At 41.9% G+C, this 23427-nt stretch overlaps 1 protein-coding gene across 1 annotated transcript; it reads right to left on the bottom strand.

The window, feature by feature from the left end:
• Positions 1-12762: 12762 nt before the first annotated feature.
• On the bottom strand, positions 12763-23298 carry LOC116328935 (interferon-induced protein with tetratricopeptide repeats 5-like). The gene is made up of 10 exons (XM_039607255.1): positions 23102-23298; positions 21923-22099; positions 19507-19696; positions 19234-19425; positions 18849-19076; positions 18142-18283; positions 17936-18062; positions 17707-17848; positions 14141-14188; positions 12763-13698 (listed from the first exon to the last, which is right to left on the bottom strand). The coding sequence occupies exons 1-10, from the start codon at positions 23104-23106 to the stop codon at positions 13501-13503; spliced, it is 1449 nt and encodes a 482-aa protein (XP_039463189.1). The 5' UTR covers positions 23107-23298; the 3' UTR covers positions 12763-13500.
• Positions 23299-23427: the final 129 nt, after the last annotated feature.

Below are 23427 nucleotides of genomic sequence, written 5' to 3'. Positions count from 1 at the left end.
ACGACGTACAGAAATAAATGATACTTCATATTGTTACCATAAAACATTTCTGGAATTTGAGAAGTTGACCAGCAATTGGCTAAAACAAGCTCAAAGCCAGAGTATAATTGTAGCATCATTCACTGCCATGGTCTTTAAAGATTTTGGAGCTTTGAGCTGCTGATAAACAGATTCCCAGCGATGAACCAGACTGAGAACAAAAACCAGAAACCGTTTTCTGTTTGTTCCCATACTGGTTAAAAATTTTTAATCAGATCCATGGATTAAATGGTAAATGGCCTGTATTTATATAGCGCTTTAATAGTCCCTAAGGACCCCAAAGCGCTTTACATATCCAGTCATCCACCCATTCACACACTGGTGATGGTAAGCTACATAGTAGCCATAGCCACCCTGGGGTGCACTGACAGAGGCGAGGCTGCCGGACACTGGCGCCACCGGGCCCTCTGACCACCACCAGTAGGCAACGGGTGAAGTGTCTTGCCCAAGGACACAACGACCGAGACTGTCCAAGCCAGGGCTCAAACCGGCAACCTTCCGATTATAAGGCGAACTCCCAACTCTTGAGCCACGATCGCCCACAATTAAGTTGTACGGAACGTGGGATTTCTTCACTCAGAGGGTGACAAGCTGTTTGACACGACTGGTGTGTTCGTGGATCAAAGGATGTGAACTCTCATACATGACCACATTACCTCAAATAGTCCAATGCAGTCTCACAGCATTTCATGAAACCGTCACAACTTCTAATCGTGGTTCATGTCCCTGAACACTTAATTAATATTTTTCCCTTTTAGAGAGTAAAAAAAGTCCACATCCTGAGGTTGGAGGGGCTGGTGGTGGAACGAATCATTTCACCGCTCACACCAGATAATAAAACAGGTCAGAACTTCTCATACGCACCAGTTTTTAATGTTAAATAAAAAGGTGTTCCTTTAGGCAAGCTGCTGGGTCAGAGTTGGAAGAAGATGCGAGTTGGCACTCTTTCAAAGTCAGGGTTTTACGTCTTTATTCTCGCCAAAGAGTTTGGCAAAAAGATGTGTCACTGAACACAAACACTGTTTTGTGACTGTTTCATATTTCCTATGAGACTGGGCTGACTGTTTAATATGCACCACAGTGTTGTTTAGTGCTAAAGGCAGGATTCGTTTTCTGCTTTAAATCTGTGCCCTGACTTTTATCTGTGAAGTGTTTTTACACAGTGATCAAAGCTTTACATTTTCTAAGCTGATGATTTATTTTGTACATAATAACTGAAGTTAATGTAACACTGGCATCAAAATGACTCTTTCCACAGAATGGGCCATCTCAGAAAAGTTGACTTTAGTTAACTATTTATTTATTTCACTACAAAAGCACCAGCTAATGTTTGTTATTTTCTGTCAGTGATGTGCTGCCAACTCCAAGTCCAAAGGGTCTGATGAAAATGCTAATTTTAAAATTTATATTTGGTTAATTTGTTTGTCACCTCTCCTCCAAACTGCACTGGAACACATTCAAGGAACTGCCAAAACAGTCCAGTTCAGTTTCATGGAGGAAGGTGCCAAGTGTAGTAGGAAGGAGGAGAAGTTTGTCTGATTTTTTTTAAAAGTATGTGTTGATTTTATTTACAGAGCAGGTTCTCTTAAATATTATTTTCTTTGTTAACTTATTTCCATTGTCTTGAATGATACACTGATCACCTCGTCCACGGTGTGTCTTTTATCACATCTTCATCACTTCTTCAACTGGTCATGGCAGATGGCCCCGCCCCTCCCTGAGCCTGGTTCTGCTGGAGGTTTCTTCCTGTTAAAAAGAAGCTTTTCCTTCCCACTGTTGCCAACTGCTTGCTTATAGGGGATGTTTGATTATTGGGGTTTTCTCTGTATTATTGTAAGATATTTACATTACAAAATATTGTAAAACACTTTGAGGCAACGGCTGTTGTGATTTGGTGCTATATAAATAAAACTGAATTGAACTGAATTGCTGCTGTAAGTGCATTTTGTATTTAATTCATGATTAATTGTTATTTCCTGCTTCTGTGGCCACCGTGTCTGAACTCACAGGACTTGACTGAAATGGGGTCAGTGCAGAACTGTTCCCCCATCTGTTAGATTTAGTTTTGGATTGTTATCTGTAAGTTAGTCATGCCTGGTTGTTTTTCTTTTGTTCTTTTGTTTCATTCTTTTTCCTAGTATCATACACTAATCCACTGCTGTGAAAAAAAGAGAATTTAAAAAAGAAGAACTGTTTTAAGAACAACAGGAAAATAAAAAAAAAAAAAAAATCAAAGACTGCTTAACAGCTTTTGATCTGTACCTTCACTGCTCGGCTATTAGATGTGTCTTCTCAGAGTAACCCAGCTGAATCAGTGCCAAAGAGCACACAGCACACCCTCTGAGCTTACACAATGCCCGAATATATACTTATATGGACCATGGTTCTAATCCAGAGGAAGGACCAGACAAGTAACAAGAGGATCTAGAGCAGGGGTGGGCAAACTTTTTGGCTCAGGGGCCACACTGAAGTTTAAAATTTTCAAAACGGGCCAGGTCAGCCCCAGATGCATACATATCAAACAAAAACATTAAGAAGGCATTATAGTGTTAATACTTACATTCACTTTTAGTGGGAACAGTTTTGTTGATCACCCTTTTTTGTCAGTACATCGAAATCTGGTGTTAGATTTGTTGTGGCAATTCTCAGAACAGATCTTAGGTGTTTATCACTCAACTGGGATCTGTGGGATGCTTTGTTGTTGTTCATCACACTGAAAGTCTGTTCACATACATACGTAGAGCCAAACAACACCAGCATCCTCTGTGACATCTTCTGGATCTTTGGAAATTTGGCTGCGTTTAATGCTGCATAAAACTCATCCAGTTTAAGAGAGTTGAACTTCTCCTTTAAGACAGTGTCACACTGGAGATCAATCAGTTCCAACTGCAACTCCTGTGGCGCTGTTTCGAGCCTGCTCGATTGGAGCTGGCAAGCGAAGTGTGCGCCAAGCTTGAGATCGGCATCTGACATCTGCCCACCCGCCTGTGAGCTGGGGCTCACGACTGTGCCAGTGTTGTGCCAAACTAGGTATCCCCGACAGAATTTGTTTCCCCTGCGTCGGGACCTTGGTACAACATAGGACAGGATTATGTCAACAAACCAATGACATTTTGACTGATCATTATTTGTATCTTTCTATCTGTAACTGTACAGAACTGTACTGAGCTACAGCCTCCAAAATTTCAGGAGCAATAAGTCTTTGGACAGGGGAAACAAATTGTGGCGGGATCAGCCTGATATTATTTGTATCCCACTGTAACTTCACTGTATAAAGAGCTTACATCTCCAAAATTTCTGGAGTACTTAGTCATTATAAGAAGTGTTGGTGAACTAAAAATCATGAATGTGGGATACTGTTTGTCCATGATTTCGAAAGGCCAGTGCATGCTCCCGACGCAGGGGAAACAAATTCTGTTGGGGATACCTAGTTTGGCACAGCACCGGCCTCAGTCAGACGATGGGAGTATGTGGCGGGGCGGGGCTTGCGGTGTTGTGCAGGGAAGGCAGACACACCAGCACGGCATTCGGCTGCTCGAGCTGGGAGCGGCAGCGACAGTGACAGAGGAGCCGCACAAGGGGCTGCTCCAGCCGGGAGCGGCGGTGGTGAAGGAGGAGCCGCGCGAGGGGCTGCTCCAGCTGGGAGCAGCGGTGGTGAAGGAGGAGCCACGCGAGGAGACAGAGGTCCCCATGCCAGGGGAGCCTGCTCTATTGGAGCTGCACGACATTCGCAATCATGCCCCGCCAACTTAAATATGGTACTGGGTCCTGCATTGTGGTTGTTGTTGGTTGTGTTGTTATGTTGAGCTGGCAGCAGGAGAGCTGCAGCTCTGTGTGTCCAAATAAAGAGATGCTTAAAAGCATGACTGTGTCATCGGGTCTGTCGTGGTCATTCACAGCGTGCTTAATTAGCGTAACTTCACACTGCGTGCCCCGCGACTTCATGGCTCGAGACATGGATGAGACACACCAATCTTCGGCGGGCCGGAATAAAAAGCCCAATGGGCCGGAGGTGGCCCGCGGGCCGTAGTTTGCCCACCCCTGATCTAGAGTCAAATAAACTGCTTTCATAATCATTTATGCAGAGAACAAATAAACCATGGCTCACACACACAAATCATTACACGCATTTGTGAATTTCAGCTTACTCTTGGGGCTCAAATCATATTATAGCAGAGCCTGTTAATAATCTGGAAAGTTTTAAACATTCCACAGTTTGTGAAACTCAGAGGTGTTACTTTCAAAACTCCTTCACATTATAATGACTTTCTCTTTAAAGCAGTTTGTGGTGTGAATTTAACAAAGATCATGAGCTAAATGAGATAAAATGGTTAAAGTGGAGAGCATAGCAGTGTAACTCCATCGGTTCTCAGCTCTGGTGTTGTTATACTTGTCTAAAGGTTCTCAGTCATCCAGGTCATCATAGTCTACGGAGCTTGAAAAGAAAAGCGTTTGAAGAGTCCCACCAAATCTGGGACTCTCCACCAGTTGCTCTTAGAACTGAAGAAGTTTCTCAGATGAGAGGTGAAACATCTTCAGGAAACAAGTCCAGAAGTGTTTTTGTATTGCGGTAGATATTAAGGTGGATTAGCATGACGAGAAAACATGAGTGTTTATTTTTTAATCTCTGTAATGGCTTTTTTCTTTTAAAAAAAAATTGGAAAAGTTAATATGAGCTGCAGGAAACAACAAGGTAAGAACTCATGGTTTGAATTATCTAAGAGGAGCCTTTCGTGGTCCACCTTCAGATAGTTTGTAGATGTTTTACCGGCATCAACCAACATCCAACAGCACTTCACATCACATAAGCAGACCACTATCAAGTAGATTGATACTCTGCAGTAGGAAAATCCCACATCCTTCCTTCATCTCATGATGTTTTTATTCAAACTCAGAGAAAAACGATTAGCTGAAGTCAGAGGAGAGAATTTATAAACTATTTTGAACATGCAAATTTTCTCATGTCCTGGTCTGTCATGAAATTACTTCTAATCATGCTGTAAGTTTAAACTGTTTAGTTTTTTCCTGTCATTCAGCAGAACAGACTCAAGAAAGGGGGAACCACCTGCTGCTGTTAAAGGAGCATAGTCATATGAGTACCATGTCTGCAGCTACTACGGCTAAAAATCTGAGTGCAAGTCAAATCAGTACTGAAGGACCATCACAGAGCACTGATTAAAACAGGCCCTGTACGTCTGACTGATTTGTATTTTTAAGTGTGGGCACAAATTTTCGTTTTCATTCTAGCTTTAGTGTTACAATTAGGTCATTGTTAGGCTTAGGCATTCATTTCTGATGATTACGGTTAGGGTAAGTGGCTAGGGAAAGCATTATGTAACTTTATTGGCCTCACTAAGATATAAAAAAGTGTGTGTACGTGTGTGTACCGGCTGGCTGATGAAGTGAACCTTTTATCTTGATATTTTGTTACTTTAAAGAAAGATGAAACATCTCAGCCTGGTCTCTTCCTGTAATCTTGCTGGTGTTACCAAGTGACAGTTTATGGTTTGAAGCTTGAAACTCTGCCACACTTCGCTCACTCTGTTCTCTGTTGAAACCACATGCGTGAGCTTGCGTTTTATGAAGACAAAATTTAAAAGTAGTAAGATTTTAATCCTGTGTATGTAGGGAAACAATAAGGGGAAATTCTCATTGTCTGTGTCTGCAGGTCTGGTTGGTATTTTGGTAGGTTTTCTTACTCTTTGTGTACTGAGTGGTAACAGTTGAACATAATTTCTCAGATAGGTTCACATCCACACACTCACAAAGGCAGACGTTTTACAAAACACTTTGCAACAAAGGAGTAAAACCTGTGCGTTTATGTGCAATTTATTCATGTTTACAGCAGAGTTTAGAGGAACACTGAGACATGTCTGTACAGACTGATGCTACAGGAAACTCTGGTTAGTCTGTAGTCACTGAAAACATTGCAAAGTGTTTTGTTTCAGACTGGTTTTTAGTGTTATAAAGATCACCAAAGCGACCATCACACCAAAAACTATCACACCAACTATCAGTCCAGGATGTCCACTACTGACTCCATCCTCCTTCCCTCTATCCTTCTTCCCTCCATCCTCTGTGTGTCCTCCTGTCTGACCTGCAGGTGAGAAACAGGTGTGAGGTGTCAGCTGTCAGGTAGGTGATGAGTGAAGAACAGAACAGAATCCATTTCCTCTTCAAACTGCTGTCAGACATTATCTACTGCACGCTGATCACATCACTCAGACCAGCTGCTTTCTACAAAGTCTCATCAACAACATCTTTAGAAACAAATATCAACAACCAGGAAGCAGCTTCACCTCTGATCACACACACACTCAACTCTACTCACTCACCTGGAGGATCAACAACTCTCAGGTAGATGGTCTTGATGAGCCTCATAGGTTCTCTGACTCTCTGGATGACGCGACACTCGTATGTTCCAGTGTCATTAATCGTCACATCCTTCAGAATCAAAGACACGTCTCCATCCTTCATCTGTCTGTCCTGCAGATCCACCCGGTTCTTAAAAGATGGATGCTGTTCATCTGGCACAAACACTTCATCTCGGTACAAAAAGACATATTCTGATTTCATGTCAGCTCTGGTCCACTTCACAACTATGTTGTTGTTGTTTGGAGCTCGACATGTCAGAGTGACATTCTTCTGTCCAGCCTCAGCTGTGATGATTTTATGATCTGAAAGAGGCAAAAAAAACAGGAGCAGAGAGGTTAAAAAGGTCACCATGCAATTACTAATTTCTACAGCACTGATCAACAGGATTGCACTACAAATAGAGACCACGAGAGAAACTCGTGGTCTTTGCTGAATCAGAGGAAGTGCTTCACACACCGGATGCTGAAATTTGCTAAGATGATTTTTAATGAGTCATGAAGAAAAACAAAAGAATAATAATAAACACGAGTATAGAATATTTATCACTTATTTTATATAATTATCAACTTTTAGGCCTGCTTTGGCCTTGCACTAAAGCAGGGGTTGGGAACTCCAGGCCTCGAGAGCCGGTGTCCTGCAGGTTTTAGATCTCACCCTGGGTCAACACACCTGAATCAAATGATTAGTTCGTTACCAGGCCTCTGGAGAACTTCAAGACATGTTGAGGAGGTAATTTAGCCTTTAAATCAGCTGTGTTGGATCAAGGACACATCTAAAACCTGCAGGGACACCGGCTCTCGAGGCCTGGAGTTCCCTACCCCTGCACTAAAGCATGTCTCAGATCTTCTGACACGTGAACGGAATATATATGAAAAATTAAAAAGTCGTTATCTGTATGTTTAATACATTAAACAACCTGGTATTGTGTAATGGTATTCTTATTTATATTTGGTTTTAATTTTTAAATTTACCTTCCTAACCTAACCTTTCTATATTTAATGTTTTACTGTTTTCACTTCTTAAATGTCTGTTTGTTTGTTTTTTGCCACATGTCTATTTGATTTTAAGAGATGATAGCATTATTAGTATTATTATTATTGTTATTATTGCTACAGGACGTGTTGTGATGAACCAGAATCAGAAATTTGTTTCCTTTTAATCCTTAAATCTACACAGTTATCACCAGGTAACATTATAACTCTTAAAGTGGAACACTGAATCTATCACATATGCAAACATGTGAATATTTTCACAGCTTACCTTCATGGCCAAAAACTAGCAGTAGACAAGCAAACAACAGAGTCCAGAGCAGTTTAATGCTAAACACATTCTTCATGGTCATTCTTTGTCTGCCTTAATAAAACATTAAAGCCCTTTCTGAGCATGGCTGTTAAACCAGAGATTATTCCTTGCTTTGGACAGCTCAAGTACCCACTGCCAGATTATTATAAACGACACACAATAAAAGGCCAGCTGTGAGCGGTGAGGGTGAAGGATGGGAGAAAGGGTGGGTTTTACTTGAGAAACTTATAAATGAGTAATGTGTCGAGCCACGTGTTGGCAGCATAGTGCAATCGAGGTTTCCTCGTTTAGTTTTTAATCAGGTTTCACTTCGTGTGTCTTAAAGCCCCGTGGTCTAAGCAGGTAAACATAAAATATAAAAAATGTGACACTGAAAACAGTTTAAACTCAACATATCTCAAAATTAACCCTCCTCCATCATCCGTGGTGGGACGCAGGTGGTGCACTTGTTCCTTCAGTACATTCCAAATATAACCAAATCTAAAAATATAAAGGAGTGCTTAAACTGCTTGGATCCTGCAAAATTACCAGGGAATTCCCTACTGATAAAAAAGTCTAGTCTGACTGCACTTGGAGGAGTTGGAGTGAGATGGTGCAGTCCAATGACTGTTTAATCGTTTTCTACACTCAATGGGCCTGCTTTTTTTACTCAAACTAGTTTCTGATGTGAAGTGGAAATATGCACGTGGCAGTCAATATGACCTATTACACAGCAGGGTAAGTTAAAAGAACAACAACATGTGTAAACTATGATGTAAATATGATTCATCAGAAATAAACAAGCCTTTAAAATAAAATCCAAGTTGGTAAAGTAGTGCTTTTTTTATTTTCTGTGCATGAAACAAAACATTAGCATGTTTTTAAGTATCTAAGATGATCTTTTTGTAGTCCATCTTGAGGATTTTGCAGTTTGACCACACCAGGCACACATCTACAGCATCCAGCATCACATTATTAAGCAGCTCAGTCAGAGCAGTAAGAAAACCTCTTATCTTTTCTTCACTCCATGATGTTTCTTTTTAAAGTCAGGGAAAATGGCCTGGTGACCTCGGAGGAGGAAGACTCGTGGACTATTTGAATGTGCGGACTGTCTTGATCTGTTTAATGAAATTAAATGACTTCTTATGATACTTTAAGCATGTTTAAGAAAGAAATAATTCCTAAAGGTGGAGGCTAATCAAATCAGTACCACATCTTTCTGAGTAAAACAACCTGTGATCTGAATTTCAAATGTGGATACACAGTGTACTCTCTCCTTTGTGTGGCAGCACTCTTATTTTCTTATTGCCTCAGGATTCATCATAAGCTCAGAGCAAAAAAAACTAAGCATAAATGAAGCTGTAATAGCATGAAAAAGGGAGAAAAACAAAGTAAAGCAATAAGTTTAGTACATCAGAGGTCAGATAGACTCCTCTTATAAACAGGACAGGCATTTATTTATGTGATTCTAACATGCTCTTTAATTGTATTTAATAAACCTTCAGTGCTTTATCACAGGAGGAGTGTCTGAGTAGTTTTCTTTACTCAGAATAAATAAGTTGCCCTAATTTAGCCAACTTAAATAAACGTTACTTTGTTTTTTTTGAGGCAACGAGTTTGTATCATTTTTTTAAGTTCTGGGAACCAATGAGGTTTCACAATGTGAGGAGATTAAACAGAAACATGCAAATATTCACCACACCCACACAGACGCACGCACACAGTAAACTTGGTGAGTCAGCTTCTATGTCCCTGTGCTTCCTTCCTCCTGTTTCTGAACAAATGCGTGTGAAAACTGCACCTTCACCTCACTTCACTTGGCATGGCTCTTAATGACCCTGTGACTGTAAGTATGAACAAGCAGGAAGCTTTTTGCTCAATCATGGTCACAGTCATAAGTCACATTTTAAGAATCCATAGAGCATTAAACTGCATGAGGGCTGACTGTGCATATGAACAATGATCAGATACGTTTTTGTTTATTCTTCAAACTGTTTTCTTCTCTTTTGTTGTTGTTTTGCTTAAATCTGGATCAGCTCACAGAAGCGGAGGCAGTGTAACAAAGAGTATAAGGGCTGCATATGAGGCAAAATGATAAAAATTGTGGCCCCAACACTCCCTCAGGGGAAACAACTGAACTGAAGTGAAAAAAGCAGATATGATTCAGATTGAGTTTTTACATGTCTCTTCTCACTAAAATCCTGCTGAATCAGTGCAAACAAACACACAGCAATCCCTCTCAGTTTTTTCTTCAGGCAACGGCAAGTGGAGAACACAGACACATAGTGATAAAATAATCTAATGTGTTTCTTTGACCTGACTAAAAAAGGCTTATAAGTCCGGTTTTTATTAGTTATGTGGCAACAAAATGAAAGTTAACAAAATGCAGAGTTAAGTGTTTGTGATTGGAAGATATTTGAGCTCTGCTACACTTTCCTATTCAATCAACAGAGAGCAGAGAACTTCTTCTTTATTTGGTGAAAATGAGGTGTTTCGCTTTCACTGCAATGCAGTGTTGGGACGTTCACATTCATAGATCTGTCCGCCGACATTTTAAGTAACAGAGAAATTCGAGAGTTTGGATTTTCAAATGTAACTGCTGACAGCAAAAGGCAATGCTCTCACAGTACAAATCCATGAATGGCTGTCTACCTTCGTGTTGTAAAAGTTAGCAAAGTGTTTTTTCCAATTTTTCATTTTCCCAATTTTGAGAAAAGGGATACATATGTGTATTGTAATAAAACTTGAGCTTTATTAGTTTTTTTTAAATTTGTATTTGTCTTTTGAACAGGTACTGCTGCTACCACCTTTGTTAAACTGGTCTGGTTTGGTATTCCAAAAATAAAGAGATTTTTGAAAATATAAAGACCTGGATGGCCTCTAACTTTCTGTTTCTAAATTCAGATAAAACTGAGGTTATTGTACTCGGCTTTGAAAATCTTAGAAATATGGTATCTAACCAGATTCTTACTCTGGATGGCATCAACTTGGCCTCCAGTAACACTGTGAGGAACCTTGGAGTCATTTCTGACCAGGATATGTCCTTCAATGCACATATTAAACAAATATGTTGGACTTTTGCACAATATCTGTAAAATTAGAAATATCCTGTCTCACAGTGACGCTAAAAACTAAGACGTAAAAGACTACTGTAATTCATTATTATCAGGATGTCCTAAAAACTCCCTGAAAAGTCTTCAGCTAATCCAAAATGCTGCAGCAAGAGTCCTGACAGGGACTAGAAAGAGAGAGCATCCATCCATTCATCCTCTTATCCTTTTCAGCTGTCTTAGGGCGAGAGACAGCGTATACCCTGAACAGGTCGCCAGTCTGTCACAGGGCTAACACATAGACAGAGACAACCACACTTACATTCACACCTATGGGCAATTTAGTGTTTCCAATTAACCTAACCTCACTAACTGCATGTCTTTGGACTGTAGGAGGAAACCACGCAAACACAGGGAGAACATCCAAACTCCACACAGAAAGACCCCGGCCTGATGGCACAGGACCTTCTTGCTGTGAGGCAACAGTGCTAACCACCGTGCTGCCTAGTTCTCCTATATTGGCTTCCCTTCGTTGGCTCCCTGTTAAATCCAGAATACAATTCAAAATCCTGCTCCTCACATACAAGGTCTTAAATAATCAGTCTACATCTAATGACCTTATTGTACCATCTAATGGGGTGATATTAGAGCACTTCGCTCTCACACTGCAGGCTTACTTGTTGTTCCTAGACTATTTAAAAGTAGAATGGGAGGGAGAGCCTTCAGTTTTCAGGCCCCTCTTCTGTGGAACCAGCTTCCAGTTTAGATTCAGGAGAATCCAAACCTTGGAAACAACAGTAAACAAAGAGTCCATGTCATGACCAAAAACATTCAATGAGGGAAGGCCCCTAAACAGAATTTGCTAATGACCCTATATGGCCAGTTTAATTTCACTGAAACAAAATGCAACAGGAATTTAGGCATGAAACAAGAGGAATAACTTAATTGTCCCGACCCTCGACAAGACCCGGTCTCCGGCCTGGATACCGGAACAAAGCACTAATTTCCTGAGAACCGAGGAAACAAGTACCTTTCACTTTAACTTGTTTTGTGATGTCCTGCCTACTTGGAGCTAAAAAAAGCCACCCAAACTCATGAGACATCATTGGAAAGGCAGGATGGGTTCTTTTGAGTACAACAGAACTTATTATGGTAGCTCAAATAAGTCAAAAGATGCAGACCAAAAATAGATGTCCATTAAAGAGGACATAAATTAATAGGCTGGTTCTCAGGAGGTTATGACAAGGGACGGCAATAAGGAGCCCCTCTCTACCCTGACCCTATCCTTAAAGGAGGCACCCAGCCTCTCCTCCTAACACAGCACTCAACTACCTTGCTGTCTTAACTGTCGGCAACACTAAAACAGCTAACAGCACTTTAAAGCTCAGGATGATTCACACCGCTGTAAAGCCACAAGCTTATTTTCTCTGTCAAGAACTTTTTCTTTCACTGCTATGATGTTGATGGTTGCCTGATATTCTCAGCTGGATCAACATTACAAGGTAACCTGTGTGTCTGTGTGGTAAGAGCCCTCTGTAATTTTCAGAATATTCTCAATAAAATGTTATAATAATGTAACACTCATGTATCCTGTGTTAACACATGCTCAGTTGTCCAGGTAAGGTTCAGGTGAACTGCAGCTTTAAGTGTCCTAAATTATGTGATAATGTGTGCGTGTAACCCCTGTGAGAAGGTGGCTCACAAGTTAGCTGCAGAGCCGTGTTCACATAGATGGAACATCTGGAACATGCCAAACACCAGCTGTAGATCCAGAGTCACAGTGACCTCTGCCTGTACACATTTTTTGTTAAAGGTAAAAGATGAAAATATTATTTAAAATACAAAATGACTCTCAGGACCCTGAAATATCAATTTATCTTTTTCTTCCTGTCCTGTTTGGATCTTTAGCCATCAGAGTTGTTGTCTGAAGGCCAAAAAGATGCCTAGTGGATTTACTTTACCAAGTGGATCATCATGGCCTTGCCATATTGGTCCATTTTATTGACCTTTATTATAATTATGTATTTATTTGATTTGATTTTCAGTTGTTACAGATGGGACAGACATGATTGGGGGATAGGACAAGGAGAAAGAATGAATGAAAGAAAGAGAGGGAGAGAAAGACAAAATAGAGGAGAGAAGAGACTGAAATCTAAATTTGTATGATGACATCACATCCCACAGCTGCTTGTGATGCTAGCACTGACCTGTAAGGCCATTACAAGCATATAAAAAACAAAACTCACACGTCAAAAACACAGAAAATATGATCAAACAGCATTTCTGTCAACCTGAAAACTAATCTGAGAATTTACGTGTTGATCTACAAATAAAAGTAATAAATCCATTTTGTCTGCTTACTTGAATTTGAACCCGGTTAGCTTCATTTTTTTTCAGAAATGGTTTGAATTATTATATAAAAAGTGTATCTGAGCAGAGACCTGAACATAAACTGAGTCTTCAGCATGGGCGCGACTTAAGTGGTCAAGAATTCACTAAACACCATTTTTAAACTCAGTTTTTTCAGGTTTTGCTGACAGAGCTCCGCTCAGCACCGCACATGCATGAAACATCCGATAAAAGTGTCCCTGTGATGCTTCCTTGTTTATAATTTAATACCTAACAGAAGGGTATGAATGAAAGGGTGTATTTGTTAGAGTTGTTCAGTTCTGAAAGCACATGGATCAAGTCCACATTCAGCGGGCTGAAGTATGATGTAACAGTGCTGCAGTGATCATGATTAATCAGAGGATGATCACTGCAGCTCCAGGCGCAGCTCACACAGAGCAGACAGGTACTCTTCATTGTCCTTGTCACAGTTCAGAGCTTCCTCATAAAACTCAGCAGCTTCCTTCCTGTTGCCCTCAGCTCTGGCCACCTGACCCAGCAGAGCGAGAGCCTCGCCATCACCTGGATTCCTTGACAGATGTCTCTCAGCGATCTGCTTCAGTTTCTGCAGGAAAGATGGAGGAACAAAGAAAGATGAATATTTGTGGATTTAAAGTGACCAACTTGAATTTAAAGTGACTTTCTCAGACCAGGATTTAAAAAATATTTAATGTCTAACTGAAGACATATGAGTACAGCAGCTTCAAGCCTTAAACCACAGAACAGGACTGATTCATGCTGGTTGGCAGGTGAGAGAAAGGACAGCTGTGGGAACGATCCAGACCCCACTCCCTCAGTACTGTGTTTCGTTGTGTGGAAACAGTGTAAGCTGAAAGTGCTTTATCAGATCAGAGCCAGGGTCTATATGAAGGTGCAGGAGATCAGCAGGTGGGAGGTTTCTGCTCATGTACTCAAAATCTGCAAATAGCCGGACTCTTCTGTGTTTTGACCATAATCCACTGATTAGACTTCAATCATATAAGCTTTGTTATGCCTGTAGTGCTCACCTTAGCACACAGCTTCTTCTCATATTTCTTCAGCGGTATCAGGAGACCCTGCAGACAGGACACAGCAGGAGGCAGATTAATAACACAGATATAACTGATTGGTCATTAATAACATCTTTAATAACATTCAAGTGTGAGTGTGTATGTTCTGATTGTTTACTGCCATATGGACCTCTGAACTCTCAAAGATGCAGCCATGGGATTTGGGCTCATTTAACCTGAATTCTTATTTTAGAGCAGGGGTGTCAAACTCATTTTACATGGCTTATAGGCTCCCACTTTAATCGTAAGTGGGCCGGATCAGTGAAACATATTTAACCGTTTTTCTACATGATGAAAGAAAAGCATCTGTGACAAAGAGGCAAATCTGTAATAGGAGCATTTCATTGTTTATTACCTAAATGCTTTGTGTGAATGGCCATAAGGGAGGTTTTTATCAGTACTAAAAACTGTAACACTTATGAAAACACAGTTAAAAGTCCAGAATTTCTGCTTGTGCTTGTTTGTGGTGATCGGCAGATCAAACAAGTTAAGAATTATAAATGGCGTCAAGTGCACAGGCCTGTGAGACTGAAAACGCTCTGCGTCCACACTATCGTTTTCATTCGTTTTCACAGAGTTGCGCGTCCACATTGAAACGGCTGAAAACGCTTACCTTCAAGTACTGCGCATGTGTGAAACACAAGAAGATTCGACCTGCCTCATTTCTGTCTGCCGTTTATTTACTTTCCGGCTCTTTGAAACGTCACGGCAAAATGTTGAGGAAAAGCACCGAGTTTTTGAAATGGACTAACAATGAGGTGGAGTTGTTGCTGTGAGTAACACAGAAGTACAAAGTCGCAAAAGCAAGAGAGAATTTGAAGAAAAGCTATCAGGAGCATGTACAAACTGATATTAATCTTTAATAGGGCTGTCAAAATTGAGAGCAAACAAAACACCTGCTGTATAATGCGCTCCGCTATCTTAGGTTAAATGGTCACATGACTGCATCATATGACTAAAATGTGCTATCATTTTCGAAAAGGCTCCGGGTTCACTGTCCACACTGCCACGCGAAAACTGCGTTTTCAAACGTATCCGTTTTCGAGAGCGTTTTGAAAACGCGTTTTCCTTGACCAAAATCGCCGTCTCAGTGTGGACAGAAGGCCAAAACGTCGAGAAAACGATGCGTTTTTAAATAAAAACGTATTAGTGTGGACGTAGCCTTACAGGGAGTGCAGAATTATTAGGCAAGTTGTATTTTTGAGGAATAATTTTATTATTGAACAACAACCATGTTCTCAATGAACCCAAAAAACTCATTAATATCAAAGCTGAATGTTTTTGGAAGTAGTTTTAGTTTGTTTTAGTTTTAGCTATTTTAGGGGGATATCTGTGTGCGCAGGTGACTATTACTGTGCATAATTATTAGGCAACTTAACAAAAACAAATATATACCCATTTCAATTATTTATTTTACCAGTGAAACCAATATAACATCTCCACATTCACAAATATACATTTCTGACATTCAAAAACAAAACAAAAACAAATCAGCGACCAATATAGCCACCTTTCTTTGCAAGGACACTCAAAAGCCTGCCATCCATGGATTCTGTCAGTGTTTTGATCTGTTCACCATCAACATTGCGTGCAGCAGCAACCACAGCCTCCCAGACACTGTTCAGAGAGGTGTACTGTTTTCCCTCCTTGTAAATCTCACATTTGATGATGGACCACAGGTTCTCAATGGGGTTCAGATCAGGTGAACAAGGAGGCCATGTCATTAGTTTTTCTTCTTTTATACCCTTTCTTGCCAGCCACGCTGTGGAGTACTTGGACGCGTGTGATGGAGCATTGTCCTGCATGAAAATCATGTTTTTCTTGAAGGATGCAGACTTCTTCCTGTACCACTGCTTGAAGAAGGTGTCTTCCAGAAACTGGCAGTAGGACTGGGAGTTGAGCTTGACTCCATCCTCAACCCGAAAAGGCCCCACAAGCTCATCTTTGATGATACCAGCCCAAACCAGTACTCCACCTCCACCTTGCTGGCGTCTGAGTCGGACTGGAGCTCTCTGCCCTTTACCAATCCAGCCACGGGCCCATCCATCTGGCCCATCAAGACTCACTCTCATTTCATCAGTCCATAAAACCTTAGAAAAATCAGTCTTGAGATATTTCTTGGCCCAGTCTTGACGTTTCAGCTTGTGTGTCTTGTTCAGTGGTGGTCGTCTTTCAGCCTTTCTTACCTTGGCCATGTCTCTGAGTATGGCACACCTTGTGCTTTTGGGCACTCCAGTGATGTTGCAGCTCTGAAATATGGCCAAACTGGTGGCAAGTGGCATCTTGGCAGCTGCACGCTTGACTTTTCTCAGTTCATGGGCAGTTATTTTGCGCCTTGGTTTTTCCACACGCTTCTTGCGACCCTGTTGACTATTTTGAATGAAACGCTTGATTGTTCGATGATCACGCTTCAGAAGCTTTGCAATTTTAAGACTGCTGCATCCCTCTGCAAGATATCTCACTATTTTTGACTTTTCTGAGCCTGTCAAGTCCTTCTTTTGACCCATTTTGCCAAAGGAAAGGAAGTTGCCTAATAATTATGCACACCTGATATAGGGTTTTGATGTCATTAGACCACACCCCTTCTCATTACAGAGATGCACATCACCTAATATGCTTAATTGGTAGTAGGCTTTCGAGCCTATACAGCTTGGAGTAAGACAACATGCATGAAGAGGATGATGTGGACAAAATACTCATTTGCCTAATAATTCTGCACTCCCTGTAGACACTCAGACACTGAGTTGTGGTCCATGCCTTAAACATGAGATTTAAGGCATGTATTATTTTCCATGCCTGGCAGCTCCACCTTCATCATCCATTGTCCAGTGCTTCCATTAAGACGAGCTACTGCAGGGATATAATTGTTTTTACTTATTTAGTAAAATGATACGTGACTTATGTAGATTTCGGGTGTCAACCTGTGTGTTTTGTTTTTGTTTTTTGCTTAGTGCATACATCTACTACCTTTTAGCAAAAAGACAGCAGTTTTCTCCAGATCTCTTTTGATACAACTTTTTTGGAAGGGACACCAAAGATTCCCAAGACAGCTGAGGATTCTAATCTTTCCAGAGTGTGCTGGAAAAATGAGGACATTCTCGTGTAACGCATGCTTCAAACACCTAGGAGACATCCAGGTGAAAGAGTAGCAGCTCTACTCTTAGCTCCTCCTGTATGATAAACTCCTCACCCCACCTCTAAGGCTAAGCCCTGGACACCCTTCAGAGGAGGGTCGTTCCTGCTGCTAGGATCGTTGATCTTATTCTTTCAGTCGCTGCCCGCAACTCGTGGCCATAGGTGAGGGTGGACTGATCAGTAAATAAACAGAGTCAACCTCAAGCTCAGCTCTCTACAACAACAAACCAGTACAGCTGCTGTGTCCACTGCTTTATTCTGGGACATGTTTTGCCCTTCAGGGCTCTGTGCTGGTCATGTGACAGAGTTTTGAGGTCCTGTGATTCACGTTCCAATGAATACTAGTTTTAAATGTATTTCAATCGATTGCTTTGCACCTCTCAACCTACCTTGGTGTAGTGAACGATGGCTTGAGCTTCATTTCTTTTGTGATGGTAATGAAAGTCACCATAGCGCTGATGGATAGCCTGAGAAAGGCTTTCATCACACTCTGGTAACTTCAACAAGCACTGCTGGAAAATCTCCTCTGCCCTGAGAAACAAAGAGATGATCATGATGATGACAAACTTGCACCCAGTAAAAAAACAGGAGTCACTGCTGCTTTCTACAGAGGAGTACCTTCTGAAATTCCTTTCCTCTGCATACAGCAGTGCCAGGTCAGCCCACGCAAGATGAAAGGTCGGCTTTATCTTAACAGCCATTTCAAATTCACGAATACAACAACGCCTCCAGTACCGCACCTCTCCTGTGGAGCCAAAAATCATGGTTTATCTTTGAGTTTGACAATAACTGGACCTTTAGACATGCAGTATGTTTGTGCGTACTTTGGCTGCTGAAGGGCTTGCGGCTCTGCTCAGCAATCTTCTTCCTCTTGTAGCACAGCGCCAGCTGGTGGTGGATGAAAGATGACTGGGTGGTCCTCTTCAACGCTCGCTCCAACATATCAATAGACTCTTCCAGTTGATGCTGAAACAACATTTAATGGCAATTTTTACAAAATTAATAAAAACTAAAGAAGAATGCCTCAATGGAAACATTAACTTCCTACATGTTGACTGAGGGAAAAAATTAAGAACCACTAAATTAAGCCTAAAAAACTGGAGTAATCTGTAATTTCAGTCTCAAGCATGATTCAGGTCACTGGTCAGAATAAACTAATACAGATTTTACTATTTCTGAATCAGGAGAATTCAGGAAGGTGAAAGTACAGATAAAAGGACAGAAACACAGATCAGAATTAGAGAATGGGAAACCCAGCCCAACCAGCATGGCTCATTTCAGAAAAGGCAGCGTTAGTCTTTAACAACGATCACAGATAATCTAAAAACTCTGTGGAAGCTAAAATGTACAGAGCTGCCATCTTTCACAGCCTTCTTTGGAGCTGATTAAGGGTCAGGGTGCATGTTTTACCATTTTTAAATAAAGGATCTTCATGGATCTGTGCACTTACGATTACATGATCCTGGAAGAATCACATTATCTGTGGCTGCATGAGTAGTAAGCATTTACAATATCTTACATTCAGACCTACATGATTACGTAAGTATTTTCCTACGTAGCGGCTGACATGAGGGTTATCAGGATCAGTTTTCAGTGCTTTCTTCAGCAGACCCTCAGCCTCTTCGTATTTCTTATAGGCTCCAAGCTTCACAGCCAGCATCGACTGCAGAACCGCATCATCGGGGTTGAGCTCCAGGGCAGAGTGAAGCTGTTTGATGGATGGAGGCTCCTCATTTTCCTCTAAGTTTTCTAAAACCCACTGCAGATGAGAAACGCGTTAGTCTACTGTGAACTGCTGAGAACCACACCCAAATTAGTTGCTGGATTTTTTTAGACACTGATGCATTGGCTGTTTTCTAAAACAATATAAACATAATAAATTAATTAACTGATATCAGACTTATTATAAAACTGACCTCTTCTGTGCGAAAGAGGGCGATGGCGTAGCCGGCATTCCACTCAGTGTCATCAGTCTGTATCTCAAGTGCTTTACGAAAACTGTCAACGGCTTTTAAGTAGTAAGATTTTGACAACTTGAGGTAGGTCCAGGCTTGTTCTCCGTACACCTCTGGAAGGAGACTTCCTGATGAACCAGTGGGATACTTCACCTGCAGACAGAGAAGGTTCAGCTGCAGTCAGAGGTTCAGAGGCATGTGATCTATAACATTTGATCTGATTGGTGTACATACCAGTATGTCCTCGACTCTCTGACAGTAGCTTTGTGACTGTGCAAAGTTTCCAACATGATATTTCAGCCAGGCCATGTCTCCATACGTCACAATGAGCCGCCTCTCACTCTCATCACCGTAACTCTCCCTGATGGTCTCCTCTGATTGGTTTAAAAGTGACAGCGCTTCCTCTTGTTGATCCTGAAGATACCTGAGGACCAACAGGTCATCAACACATGCGTATAATTGAATCACGTTTTTCTGGAATCATAATTCAGATGTTTACACCTGTCATGAAATTCAGGAACACCAGCCTAGTACTCAGCTGTTTCTCTGCATATGTTTCTATTAAAGACAACCAAAGTTTGAAATAATGACGTAATTGTAGGCCTGCCACGATTAGTCGACTAGTCATGATTAGGTCGACTATCAAAATCGTTGACGACTAATTTAACAGTCAGCACGTCATTTGAAGCTTTGTAAGATCCGAAAAGATGCAGGAATAAGTAGTAGGATTTAAGAGTGTAATAACAGACAGAAAAAAAAAGATGGAAGCAATGCATCTACAAGGATGCCAGCTGCCGTTAAACACCAAAGAACAAGAAGAAGCTGTCTTCGGCTGTGCCCAATTTTGGGGCCGCATCGTTCAGAAGCCGCATTTGTAGGCTGGTTATGTTACAGCGACATGACGAAGGCTGTCCAAATTCGAAGACTCCTCCAAATGCGTCCTCCTTTTCCCCAAATTTAAAGGATGGGTCAGGTGTGTCCTTCGTGGCCCAACCTATCCCAGAATTCATAGCGCGGCCCAGCCAATTCCAATTATCAAGAATCGCGGCAGCTACTTCGTTTTCATATTAATCTTATTACTCTTTCTGGGTCACAAAATAAACTTTTAACATATTTCCAGGTAAGAATGTAGCTGTGTAAACTTCTTAAAACTGCTCGATTTATCAAGACATCACATATTTCCAAAAGTGCTCCAAAGTTTTCAGAAACGTCCTTTACCCACCAGCTCGATTGCTAGCTGGGGGTTCAAGGCTCACTAGAGCCAGGGGGAACAGCGAACTCCTGGACATTGTTTTCAAACAATGTATATTAATGACTAACTTTATATTGCAGTTATTCTCCTCACTGAAGTTTACAGCCCGTTTAGCCCATTTACAGCATCCTGCCATGCAATTACATTTGTCCCTAACCAGGAACCCCTAGGTTAACTTTTATCAAGTGGAAAAGTGTTCATCCTCCAGCTTCACCGTGTTTATATTATGCTAACCATAACTGTGTCACTAGCCAGTAACTTCAGTAAGCCTACAAACACCACTGCTGTTTAGTTTTCTGTCTTCATTTATGTCGGAAGTGATAGCAGAGCTGTACGCTTTAACTTTTGCTGTGGCGGTTAAGCTGCCAGATTTTTTGCTTCATGACCCTCCTTCATGGTTCACGTTGAAGCTCAGTTTGCTCTTCGTGGTGTTTCACAGATGACACGAAATACCATCATGTGGTGGCCTCACTGGATCTGCTGTCCATCCACCATGTGATGACCCTCCTCCAGGATCCCAAGGGGAATACACCGCTCTCAAGGTGCTACTGCTGCAGCCGAGAAACTCCTCTCTCTCTCTCTCTCTCGGGCTGGGTGATGGTACCGCTCTCGAGCTCACTAAGAGCACACTGTCCTTAGGAACAGATGACGGTGGATTTCTCCTCACTCACGTCACTGACAGTTGCCGGTGCAAACTGGCCTCGCCAACTCCCCGCTGCTGGCTGTGAGATAAGTTCATGTCATGGATCACCACTTCTACTGTCTCCTGGAGTGCTGACTATCTGTCAGAGAGGTCTCAGTTTGTCTGTTGTGGTGGTTAGTAATACTGGGGCATCAGAGGGGGCGGTCCTATCTCCATTCCTGTTTACCTTGTACACCTCAGATGTCCAGTATAACAGTTAAACATGCCACCTGCAGAAGTTCTCTGATGACACTACAGTGGTTGGGTGTATTAAGGATGGGCAGGATATGGAGTACAGGAAGTTTGTGAGAAACTTTGTGAAGTGGTCCAGGATAAATCACCTCCCTTTGAATGTGAGCAAGACAAAACAGATGGTGGTTGACCTCCAGAGGAAAAATAAACTGTGACTAGGTTCATCAACATGATGGATGAAGAGGCGGAAACAGTGGACAGCTACAGGTACCTGAGTGTTCACCTGAATGACAGACTGGACTTGAGGACTATCGGTGCCATCATTGGTCAGAATTTGGAGGTGTTTGAGTCAGTGAGGGTCACAGGTAACTGAATAAACTGCTCTCCATCATGGACAGCCCATCCAGCCAGCCAGCCAGCCAGCCTCAGTATTTTGGATGTTACTGGCATTAGCATTCTGGTCAGTAGTTAAATTAGTTCAAATTGCCCAGCAGTAATGTGGCTCACTGCTGTGGAAACTGTACCTGACATAAGCCAAGAAGCTGTATGATCGAGCCACTGCCCCGCGCTGGCCGAGCTGCAGTTTTATGTGGTCCTGTAGTCGGGTGCTCAGGTTCTTCAGGTCCACGTCCTTCTTCAGATCCCAGGTGAAGTGACACTGCAGCTGCTGCAGCCTGCTGAGCAGAGCGCTGCTGCCTTCACTTTAAGAGAGTCACAAAGAAAAACAAAGTAAGTTACTTTTGCATAAAAATATGCGATACAAACGTCCTACAAAGAGCTACTGTTTACTTTCGTACTTTGAGTACATTTCAGACCCTGCCCTTTTTTGTTTTTAACTTTATTCACTATTTCAGCTTTTACTGGAGCATTTTTAACACTAGTATCTGTACTTCTACGTAATTAAAGAATGCTTGTACTTTTGCCACCTCTGCTAATAGTAGTACAGGTATTTGTAGTGTTTGGGGTGGTTTTCGGAAGTCGGAAAGCAGCTGTGAAGCTAATGCCGGGCTCACACTGTGCGATTTTTTCAGTCGCGCGATTCCGCTCCTGCTCAAACTGTACGATTGACTCGCAGGGGTTAGAAGTTCGTAGGTCACGATGCAGGGTCTCACACTATACGGCCCGATGCTCTGATGCGACCTGAGTGCTCAAACTGTGCGTCCATAAAATGAAGGTTATAACAGAAATTCTGTCGCTCGCTCTCCCTCTCTGTCTTTCACTCACACAGACACGAACACCACCACCATCAACTTTATGAAAAACATTGATCAGGCAGCTGTGATTGAGCAGCAGTGTAGATCCAACTATTTTCACGGTTGTTGTGGTCGTGATAATTTTGTGAGGCCACATCAAAAAGGCTCGGATGAGCTTTCCAAAGTTCTACAAGTTGTGCCTCCATCGCTTGTGTCCAGATCACACGCTGCACTGCCGTGCTGCGCCGTCTTTTTCGCTGACATTTGTGTTTGCGCATGCGCAGTGTGAGAAACTGCGGTGACACCCTGTTTGAAATCCTCCCGACCAAGCGATTGATGATCGGGAGCTGGTCGTGAGGTGTTAATCGCTTCTCGTTACCCCACGTACACTACACGATGCACGATGAAGGACAAACTCGGGCCGATCGCCAAAACGGTCGCACGACTCAAAAATCGGCTCAAAATGGGCCAAAAATCGCACAGTGTGAGCCCGGCATAATGGGGACTCACGTCATGTTGCAGGAAACAGTCCTTCTCTTCCTCAGTGTACACACCGATGAAGATGAAGATTAAGACGAAGAAGCGATCATGCGCCGACTGATCGATCACTGAATGGTCGATCAGTAAGAAACCCTGAACTTAGATCTATTATTTACAGATCAATGGCTGATCAGTGATCTTTGGTGACTCTCAGCTGAGATGCAGAAACGAAACTTAACGTCCCCTCGTGGTGCCTTCAAAGACCCCTCCTGAGGTCATGTAAAACAGAAAGCCCAGCCTTCTCGTCGGAAGGCTTTCCTCCTGTCTCAAATGTGTGCCTCCCGTCTCCCTACATA

This window comes from Oreochromis aureus, linkage group 3 (assembly GCF_013358895.1).
Source record: "Oreochromis aureus strain Israel breed Guangdong linkage group 3, ZZ_aureus, whole genome shotgun sequence".
Lineage (NCBI taxonomy): Eukaryota > Metazoa > Chordata > Actinopteri > Cichliformes > Cichlidae > Oreochromis > Oreochromis aureus.
Note: the sequence above shows the minus strand (reverse complement) of the source record. Positions and strands in the feature narration are given on the sequence as shown.